Source organism: Elephantulus edwardii, unplaced genomic scaffold (genome assembly GCF_000299155.1).
Source record: "Elephantulus edwardii isolate Elephantulus edwardi_28Jun2011 unplaced genomic scaffold, EleEdw1.0 scaffold00089, whole genome shotgun sequence".
In the NCBI taxonomy this organism is placed as follows: domain Eukaryota; kingdom Metazoa; phylum Chordata; class Mammalia; order Macroscelidea; family Macroscelididae; genus Elephantulus; species Elephantulus edwardii.
Window position 1 is genome coordinate 8,373,158 of NW_006399839.1, and position 11,079 is coordinate 8,384,236.

Here is an 11,079-nt window from a genome sequence, read left to right on the forward strand (position 1 = left end):
GTGCTGGCCGATGTCAGCTACCTGATGGCGATGGAGAAGAGCAAGGCGACGCCGGCCGCCCGCGCCAGCAAGAAGATCGTCCTGCCCGAGCCCAGGTACTCGGCCGGCCGGCCCTGAGAACCGGGGGGGGGGCAGGGCGCGCGCCCCCCAAAGCGCCCCGCGCGCCCCGCCGCCGGAGGATGCGGCTGGCACTTGGCTGGACCGGCTGCGTCCCCGGCGCCCACTGCGCCCCAGCTCCGTCCATCCCTGCGTTTCCTCCACCCCTTCCCTGTCCCAGTCCAGCCTCATCCCGTGGGTCGCCTTTGGGGTCCCCACCGGCCCCGTCCTCGCGGACCTCCCTGCTCCCCCGGGGTCCCCTCCAGTGCATCCCTGTCGTTCCTTCCAGGTGCCTGCTTATCCCCCTTTGCAGCTGCCTCCTCCAAGGCAGCTCCCTCTGGGCTCCTTGGGGTACGAAGCCAGGCTGCTTGGTTTTGTCCCAGGTCCTCACACCTCTGCCTTCAGTGCTGGGCCTCCCTGGGAGTTGCAGCAGCCTCTGGCACCTCCTGGGGCACCTGCCCCTTTTTATGCCCCAGGCGCTCAGCCTGGCTTCGAGCCCTGCCATCTCCTTTTGGGTGATCTCCTTTTTGCCATTCCTCAACTTGCAGGTCTGCTGGTGACACTTTAAGAGGTTCATTTGCACCTTAAAAAAATGGGCGATTCGAGGAAAGAATGTGTCAGTTAAACGGCCCAAGAAGGGCTGAGTGGGATTGGAGGTGTGTGTGTTTGGTAAGGTCTCTAACACGTTGTAATTTTCTCTTAAATGATTTATGATTGTAGAGGTTGCCTGGAGATAGTACCTCGTAAAAGACAGTCATTTCTGTAGCAGCACTCCAGTAAAGAATGTTCTTGGTCTTAATAGTTTCAAAGCAGCTCTCAAAAGTGCTACCCCCCCACCCCACCCCACCCCACCCCATATCTTCTTTCCTCATCAGCACCATCATGGTTTCACACAGCAAATGTGAAGCTCTTCAGTTCTAAAATAGCTCTTGTGTGGAACTGATGAGGAAAATGAAGCATCTCGTTTGCTGTGAATTTGAAACTGCAATTTTGTAAAAGAGGGGGAGCCCAAACCCAGGTGGTCTCCAGTGGTCGAAACTCTCAGTTCTTCAAACATCATACACACCTGAGATTGCTTCGCCCTGACACAAGAAAAAAAAAGGAAAACAGAGCTTCCTTTTGAGGCAAAGTGAATCCTTTAGAGGGTCAGATGGCCTCATTCAAAAGTCTGCTGAAAACATAGCAAGTAAATAACAACTGAAGAGTTATTTTCCCCAAATCACTGGGCTCTTCTAAACCATCACTGGGAATATGCTCACCACTGCTACTAATTCTGCTGTAAAAGAATTGTTATTTTTTTAGACTGACTTTGCATGAGGCCATCTCAGCTTATTCAGATTAGTAAAGAAAACGTTATGATGTGGTAAATATCAGTCCCTTGGGATGATTTGTTGGGAAAAGCCAACAAACGGTGTCAATGAAGCCATGGTTGGTCTGGCTATTTTTGGCTGCTTCGTCTTGCTGGGCATGCCCTTTGATAAGCCATGCCCAGCAGGGAAAAGCAGGGAAGAGGGCAGACTTTAGGGGAGACTTGTGAAATTGAAAAGCCTCGTCTAGAATTTGACAGCTCTCTAGTGAGTTGAAGAGTAGAGGCAGGTGGAAAAGGAAGACAGGAATCCCACATCAAACTTAGATCACATTAAGCAACAGTAGAACTTGTGCGTGTCTATGAACGTGCTATGCGATACAGACTTCCTTTCCCCTCTGCCTTTCCCACTCCCCTCTAAGCACTAGACACCAGAGCTCCCCCCTTAAAGAGCAAGGAGCCCTACATTTTCAGAGTTTCTGTACATACTAGCAGCAAATCTCAGCATTTGGGTTGAATCCCCCACCCATGTCCGTGAGGGGTCTTATAATAATATTAAAATTAAGAACATCTGTTCCTTCCTCCCTCCCCACTCCCCCTTCTTCTTGGTGTTTTGAGCTTCCTGGGACTTCTGCTTTTCTGTCGCCCCTCTTGAAAACACTCTCGTGTGCTTAGATAGTCACTTCCTCCTGGTCACTGGTTTTCAGTGGTAATTCTCTGGCAGTGCTTGCTTTTACAGAATTAGTGACAGTGGCAAGCATATTGTGGAGTGACATTTTAGAATGGAGCAGTGTCTGCGGGCCAGTGATTTTTGGGAGACAACTCTTCAGTTGCTTTTCGGTGGCTGTTTTTCCAAACAGACTTTTGAACGAGGCCATCCCAGCCTGTAGGGAGTCTCACTTGTCTCCCTGTTGCTCACTGCTTGCTTTGGCTTGATTTTGCAGGGTAACCGTTTGCCTAGTAACAGTCACTCATTGTACTGTGGTGGGATTCAGTTACACTGACATTATCAGGTAAAGACATCTTGCAAAATTTCCTCTGCCTCTGGGCGGCAGTTAGCTAGCTACCTGCTTGGTTTCTGGCTGGTGGGGCTCTTTCTAGATCCAGCCAGAAAGTTCATTTCTTGGCAAAATACTTCCGTTTCTAAGAGTTCCTAAAACGAGTGTGATTTCACCAGGTTGATAAAGGATACCGGTTGAACGTCTTCTGATAAAGAGTTTCTGTTTCAGCTTCATTCTGTTTTCAGCTGTGCAGTCAACTGCCTTGGGGATTCTTGGAAAAAGGTAGCTAAGAGTTAGTTGTCATCTTAGTATCTAAATGAGACGCATAAAATTTCCCGGTGGCCCATCACTGATGAAGCAGCGACTGCTCAGTTAATTGTGGCTTATGGCGAGTCCACAAATGGGGCTGCAGAGTGTCCAGGGACTGTGACCTTTTTGAATAGAGGTCATCAGGCCTTGGCTTCCGTGAAGTCCACGAGTGAATACCTTGAACCACGTTGTGGTGAATTAGTCCAGTGCTTCGCTCTCAGTGCCACCCACAGATTGCTGGTTTCCCATTTTCCCTCATGTGCTGCTCTCCAGTCTGAGCCCACTCAGAGCTGACACCCCCCCTCCCGCCGTGAGTTTTCAGAGACTGTGCATCGCACAGGAGGAGACTGCCCGTCTTTCTCTCTTGGAGCAGCTGGTGGATTAGAACTGTGTACCTTTGGGATGGCAGCGCTTCTTACCTTCTCTGTCACTCCAGCTCCCTGGTTTGTCCCTGTTGACTTTTTCTTTTCAGCTGTTTAAAGTCACGACAGTATGTCTGTGTACATCTTTATTTTAGTGACCCAGGTTTTTCCACCGGAGATAGAGGAACAGCAGGCGTGAACACTACGTAGCTCATTTAAACGGAACGGCGGGTCTGCAGTCCTCTGCCGGGGCCGAGAGGAACCCGTGAAATGGAACATCCTGCCCAGGGGAGATTTTGTTCCTCTGAGATAACAGGAGGCAAATGTTTTGTTATGTTGACACATTATTCAATTAATGAACCGGCGAATGTAAATCTTGTCAAAGCGGACCGTGTGTGCAAATTATATAGATGCTCTTGTTTGCCCAAAACATTTGTGCAGCTACGGTAGTCGACGAGAACGTGTTATGTGGGGCCCAGGAAACCTTGACCCCCAGACTCCGCTGCCAGGCCTGGTGGAAACAGGCTCGCTCATGGCCATTGACTGGCGTGCACGGCTGTTGTTTTAAGTCATGTTTTGGGGGACGGGGGGTGCATTTACTTAATTAAAAAAGAAACCCAACTCACTGCTGTCGGGTTAGAACCAGCTCCGAGCTGACCCTCGAGTGAGTGTTTGGAGGCTGTGAATCACGTGGGAGGTGAGTGGCCGTCTTTCTCCCAGGGAGCAGCTGGTGGATTTGAACCATCAGAGAGGCCCCAGCTTCACATTAGCAGCACTGTTCTCTGTGAATTCTAGCACGGGAGCCCCTGCTGTGACTTTGTGACTTTTAGGCAAGTAGCTAGAGTGCTTCTTAGGGGCAAGGGAGGCAGAGTTTCATCTTGCATACTTGGGACAGGTTATTGTTGTTGTTAAGTGTCATCCAGTTAAGCACGACTCATAGCGACCCTGTGAACAAAAGATCTGAACCCTGTTCTATCCTGCGCCATCCTCACACTTCCTGACACACAGGAGCCCATTGCAGCAGTCACCGTATCAATCCACCTGGTCGAGGGTCTTCCTCTCCTTCGCTGACCCACCACCCTTCCCAGCATCATGTCCCTCTCCAAGGAAGAGCCTCTCCTAGCAACATGCCCAAAGTATGTGAGGTGAAGTGTCATCATTCTTGCCTCCAAAGAGCACTCTGGCTGCACCTTCTCCAAGACATGTCTGTTTGTTCTCTTGGACACCGATGGGATGTTCAGTGCTCTCCTCCTAACACCACAGCTCAAAGGTGTCAGTTCTTTTTCCATCATCCTTATTCATTGTCCAGCTCTCAGAGGCACAGCAAGTAATCGGAAAGACCATGACCTGAATCAGATACACCTAAGTCCTCAAACTGACGTCATTGCTCTTTAATCCTCTGTTTTTCATTCCCTGCAAAATAAACCATATGATTATCAGATTCCGAGTGGCCAAAGCTCGTCCTTCGCATCTCACTAATGCCTATTACGTCGACACTCATGTATTCCATTGTATGTTGTTAGGAGAGAGTCTTCTCTTGGAAAGAGACATGATGCTTGGAAGGATGGAGGCTGAGTGAAAGAGAGGAAGACTCCCAATGAGAGGGGTTGACACAGTGCCTGCAGCAGTGGACTCCAGTGTGTCAGAGGTGCTGCGGCTGGCACAGGATTGGGGAGGGCTCAGCTCTGCTGGGTTGCTATGAGTTGTATAGCACCTGACTCGTATTTTTAATATAAACCAGTATCTTGGGCCCTAGCGTGATTCAAGACGGCTTTTACTTTAAGCTTTACTAGGAAGGACTAGTTAGTTTAGTGGTAGAATCCTCGCCTCCCACAGGGGAGATCCGGGTTCGAGTCTCGGCCAGCACACTTCATGTACCGTCTGTCAGTGGAAGTCTGCACGCTGCTATGCTGTGGATCAAGTTTTGGTGGAATTTCCAGGTGGAGAAGTAGGAAGAAAGGCCTGGAGATTGCCTCTTGAAAACTAGTGAAAACCGTATGGTGTATGTACCACTATTATTATTAATTTACTGTGTATATTTTCAGCAATGATATAAATAAAATTTAAACAAAGCAGTTACCACATTTATTGATGAGTTGTAGCCTGGATGGGGTTTCAGAACACATTTGAAACACTGTACTTTAAGAAATCTACTGATTTAGTAGCAAGCCTGTGGGCTCCCCCACCCCCCACCTTCCTTTTCTGAAACAAGATAACTGGTGCACACACCAAACCAGAAACCACATTCGCGCCTGGAGAGTTGACTTTTGACTCATTGCGACCCACTCGCGGGTTTCTGAGACTGTGACTCTTTGAGGAGGAGACAGCCCTTCAGTCTCCCGTGGAACGCCTACTCCTGGATTTGAACCGCTGACCTTTCCGTTAACAACCCAGCATATACCACTATGCAACTAACAGTACTTCAGGGACCTTGGGAGAGAGCAGAAGACGGCATTGCAAAGAACTTTGGAGGCCCGGTGAAAGCTGTGAGCTGAGGAAGCGGGGCCTCTTGTTCCCAGTCAGCAGTAGAGCTATTGTCTGTCGGATGGTGGGGTGTTTTATCTGTTGCTTGTTTGCTTTGGTTTTTAGTTTTTATCTCCTGTTGGTTTGCTCACAGAGCTCATATACGTTGTTTCCCACTATTCCTCATTCACATTGTGTTTCACACAGTCATTCCCAATCATTATGTTTTACAGTTTTGCTTGTTTATTGCTTGCCGGTTGTTCAATGTTCAGAACAATATCTAGCTCATAATAAAACTCAGCTTTGTTTTGGAGCCGCGGGCAACCCCTAGCTGACCCTCCACTGGCTTTCTGGGGCTGTGCAGGTGGTTGTCCATCTTTCTGTCCTCTTCCTGCTGGTGGATTTGAATCGCCAGGAGAGAAGGCTCCACTTTTGGGGTCGCAGCCCCGCTCTCTCTATGGACTCTGTTACTGCTCCGTGGCACATGGTGCAAGAACCATTAGCAAATTGTAGCCTGCCTCGCTGATGGCATCACTTCCCTGTGGAAAACGGTAGCAGCGTCCTGCGCACCAAGGCACAAGTTCAGAACGTAATTAGTTTTGACCTTTCGGGGCTGTTTGCATTCTAGGTCAGAGTTAATTTGCGGCGGTGACTTGAAGACGCGAGGTGCCCTGTGCAGCTGTCAGTTCTTAGAAGTCGATGTTCCAGCACAGCCAGTTTCGGACCCAGGATCTGGGCCAGGGTGGGCAGTGTGAAATGGTTTGAATGGAGGGTGCAGTGGCTAGACCTCCGGGGTACAGGCAGTCCCCGCGCTTGCACGTAACGTGTTCTCAGAGGCAGCCTGACTCCTGGCTCTCTGCCAGAGGGCTGCTGGCCAGGGTCCTAAGCGGGAGCTGGAAGGTGGTGGGGCTGGAAGAACTGACTGCAGACCTTCCCCGGTCCCTCACTGGCTACGTACTGGGAAGATGTATCATGACAGAGAGCAGGGCGTAGTGGTGCTGGCAACCCAAAGGCACGCAGTTCAAATTCAGCAGCTGTTCTGTGGGAGAAAAGATGGGCAGTCTCCTCCCGTGTAATTTATCTAAAAAACTGCTGGAGGGTCAGCTGTGAGTTGGTTCTGACTCAGTGGAGTAAACAGCACCAACAAAGAGAGCAGGGAGAGAGGTTTAACTTCCGGGAAGTTGTAGTTGAAATAAAAAAAGTTGCCACCCTGTCAGTTCCAACTCATAACGGCCATGTGTGCAGAGGAGGATCGAGCCCCACAGGGTGTTCACTGGTGGGTTTTGGGGAAGTACATTGCCAGGCCTTTCTTCCAAGCCACCTCTGGGCAGCCTCAGACACACAGGTTAACTAACCTTTATATGCCCTTAATGGTAAAGCAACTACAGCTCACCGAGCAACTAAAAAAGTCAGACTTGTTGCTGTCGAGTCCGAACGGGCTCATGGCTGAGCCTCCAGCAAGTTTTCAGAGGCAACAGACCACACGTAAGGAGATTGCCCATCTTTCTCCCCAGGGGCAGCTGGTGGTTTTGAACCGTCGTCTGCCTTTTGGGTTGATGATGCAAGTTCCCAACACAGAAGGCCAACAGTTGACCCTGTTTATTAGGATCCCGGGTGGTGCAGTGTGTTAGTCGCTGGCTGTGGGAGAATGATGTATGTGGTGGTCAGTTTCTGTAGAGGTGACAGCCTGTGATGATCCTGCAAGTCCACTCTGCTCTGCCCTGCTGGGTCACTGTCAGTCGGGATTCCCTGGAGATTAGGGCGAGGGACCTCATTTAGTTAGCACTTCTATTCCATGTCAGGAAATCAGGAAAGGAGTGCGTCAGGGATGCGTCCTGCCTCCGTACCTTTTCAGTCTGTATGCAGAACAGATCATTCAGGTGGCTGGACTTTATGAGGGGGATGTGGCATCAGGATTAGAGGAAGACTCATCAACAGCCTGGGTTATGCAGATGACATGGCCTTGCTGAAACTGAGGAGGAGCTGAAATGCTTGCTGTAGAAAGCCAAAGACTGTATCAATATGGATTGAAGCTCAACGTCAAGAAGACAAAGATTCTCACCACACGGCCAATTGGCAGCACCATGATAGGTGGAGAAGAGATTGAGGCCATTAACAGTTTCAGCTTGCTTGGTTCTGCAGTCGACACTCTTGGCACCAGCAGTCAGGAAATCAAAAAGCGAATTGCACTGGAGAGGTGTGCTGTCAGAGACCTCTCCAAAGTACTGAAGAGCAAAGATGTCAGTCTAGAGACTAAGGTGTGCCTGAACCAGGCCATGGTCTATGCATCAGAGAGCTGGACAGTAACTGAGGATGATAAAAGAAGGATCAATGTCTGTGAGTTGTGCTGGAGAAGAGTACTGAACATACCCTGGACTGCTAAGAGAACAAACAGGTCTGACTTGGAGAGAATGAAACCAGGTTTCTCCTTTTGAAGCTCCGTCTCACATTTGGGCATGTGGCCAGGAGGGACCAGTTCTTAGAGAAGGACATAATGCTTGCAAGTGTGGAGGGATAGCATAGGAGAGGAAGACCCTGGAAGAGATGGATTGACACAGTAACAGAGGTAATGAGAGTCGGTGTGTCAGAGTCAGTGAGACTGAATCAGCATAGGACAGGGTTCAGAGCTGTTGTACAAAGGGTCACTATGAGTAGCAGGCGACCCAGTGGTATGTAGGAATAATAACAATTTCACGCCATCGTCACCATTTCTGACACACTAGACCCCATTGCCGATCTTCCGTCTTTCCAGGCACGATGTCTCTTTTCCAAGGACGGGGATAGGGCAGGGTTCAGGTTGACTGTTCACAGGGTCACTCTAAGTTGTTCTCTACTCAATGGCACCTAACAACAGCAACACATTGCGTGCCAAGCACTTTACTTACAGCTCACTACCCCTCACAATGATTGTATCAGCTGAGCAGAAGGGAGTCTCCATGTGGTATGGTTCATGCACTCGGCCACTTTAAGGAAAGGTCAAAGGTTCGAATCCACCCAGAGGCTCCTCAGAAGGCAGGCCTGGCCACCTATTTCTGAAACGTAGTCCTTGAAAACCCTGTGGAGGTCTACTCACATCCTCCTGGCAACCGTTTCCGGTATGTTTATTGGCTTTTATTTTTAATTTAAGAATGATTTTATATTGATTTGCATGCAAAATTTGTACACTTTGTATTTCATGCTTGTACCTAGTGTTTACACATTCCCACATTCACATTGTGTTTCTTAACGCTCATTCCCAAACGTTGTGTTTCGCAGCCGCCCTGTTAGACAGGCGTAGGGACAGGGGCTGCTCCAGGAGGCCAAGGAGGTAGGTAGGTCAGGTTTCCTAAATCAAGCCAGCTCTTCCCACTGTGCCCCCTTCCCCCAGGCCAGCACCCAGCACCCTTGCCTCTGGCTTTGCAAGGCGTGGAACTACCGTGGGAGCGGTTTTCCTTCGAGGAGACATCCTTTTGCACTTTGCTGTTGGAGGAACAGCTGGAGCAGCCTTGGAGCAACCTGACCTGTTCAGAGCCCGAAGGGAACAGCCCTTCCTCAGGGGCCTGCAGATGCGGTAATTACGACCTAAGTGAATAAGCAGTCTGTGCCTCTGTCCCCCGAGGAGGCTGAGGGTGCAGTGCTTGCTCCGTTTAACCTGAGAAGCTTGAGGGCTGCTGCTGTTAATGAGAAATTGCATAACAGACTGCCTCACCCTGCAAACAGGATTCCTGCCTGGATCCACGTTGGAAATGGCCACTCAGCCTGCAAGCCCCTTCCCCTCTAATCTGCTGGAGGAAGTTGGTATAAGGGCTAACCTCCATTGATGGCTTTATACGCAATAATATCACTGTCTCATTCAGATAGCCTGCCTTCGTTAGAGGAAAAACCCCACGCCTCCGGCCCTCCAGCGCATTTCACATCACAGGCACCCTGTCAGGTTTCTGAAGCTGTAAATCTTTGCAGGAGGAGGATGCCCATTCCTCTCCCAAGGAGCAGGTGGTAGGCTTTGAACCACTAGCCTTTGTACTATGGACTGCCAAGGGAACAAACAGGTCTGTCCTGGAAAGTCTAAAACCAAGTCTCTCAGCACATAAAGGACTTCAATAGGAAGTAAATATTTGAAGAGTGATACTCAATTGCGTTTTCAGAGTCTGAATAAAAAAAAAATCTCATGAGAAGAGATTTCACGTCTTTTTCTTTCAGAGTAGCTGGTGGATTCGAACTGCTTCCCTTTGGGTTGGCAATGCATTTGCTGCCCATTAGGCCACCAGAGCTCTCTCCCTGAAGACTGCTCGAGGCAAAGATGTATGTTCCCTGCGTGTCATCTTCTTTCTGTATCGTTCCTCCGGCGAGGCAGTGGGGGAATGAAACTGATTAACTTGGCAACTTTGCCTGCTGTTGTTAAATCATCTGTGTGTTCATCTCTCCCATTCTATTTCTATCACTGATGAGAAGCTCGAACCCCTGGGTCTTTTTATTTTATTTTTGGCTGCTGTATGAGTCTGAGATGCAGAAGAGAAGCAATAAAGCGTCTCCTTAGATCCTGCAAATGAGTGCTTTGATTTTGGAACTCTGCTTGTGGACCAGCTCCAGGGTGGCGTGTGCGCGCATTTTCATGTTTTCCGTGCTGCTCTCCGTCCTGAGGAGTCTCTGGGTGCTGCACACAGTTTCTGCACTTGGTTGCTCCCTGAAAGGTTGGAGGTTTGAGTCCACCAAGGAGCACCTCAAAAGGCACATTGGACAACTCTGGAGCACGGTTCTCTTCAGACTCACATGGGCAATCACGGGTCGAATCAACTTTGTGGCAACTGGATTTGATTATGCAGGACATTAGGGCTCCTGAGAGGCACAGGACAGGGAGAGGTCCTGTGTCACATACTTTAGGCACATTGTCCTTGGCAAAAGACATTATGATGGGAAAGTATCAGTGAAAGAGAAGAAGACCTTCATTGAGACAGATGGACACAGTGACTGCAGTGATGAACTTGAACATGGCAGAGACCGTGAGGCTAGTGCAGGATGGGATGAGGTTCAGATCTGTTGTCGCAGTGCTCTGTGGCTTAGTCGTAAGGAGTTAGGCTACCAATGCAGAGGCCTGCAGTTCGAATCCACCAGCTGCTCTGCAGGGGGAAAGGCAGGCAGTCTCCTCATCCTGTGTGGCTTATTTCTTCCTTTTGAAAACCCACTGAAGGGTCAGCCGTGGGTCTCTCGTGACTCCATGGTACTTAATAACAATGACACAATTCATTGTGATCTCAGGAGCACCTAACCGTGACAGGATGTTATCAGAAAAAGCCTGCTGCTGATTGAAATATCTCAGTCACAAAAGGACAAATACTGCATATAGTGCCACTGTTGTAAAATGGGACTGACATAGGGGTTGGGGTGAGACTGAGAAAGATGGGATAAATTACGTATACTGCATAGAAACAGATGAGGGAGAGAACTGTTTAAAAGGGATATATGATTGGGTATTATTGTCATGACAGGAGTCCAGAATGAAGACTGCATAGTGGAGGGGATTTGGGGGGGAGGGAGTATATAATGAAATAATTTTTCTTTTTTT

At 49.3% G+C, this 11,079-nt stretch overlaps 1 protein-coding gene across 1 annotated transcript in view; it reads left to right on the forward strand.

Moving 5' to 3' along the window:
• The first annotated feature begins 6 nt into the window (after positions 1-6).
• The window catches only part of ADRBK2 (adrenergic, beta, receptor kinase 2), a 185,450-nt gene continuing 174,377 nt past the window's right edge, over positions 7-11,079 (forward strand). Inside the window, exon 1 of the mRNA XM_006890466.1 lies at positions 7-95. Coding sequence (XP_006890528.1) covers positions 25-95 — 71 coding nt within the window. The 5' untranslated portion in view covers positions 7-24. The remainder of the gene's footprint in view (positions 96-11,079) is intronic.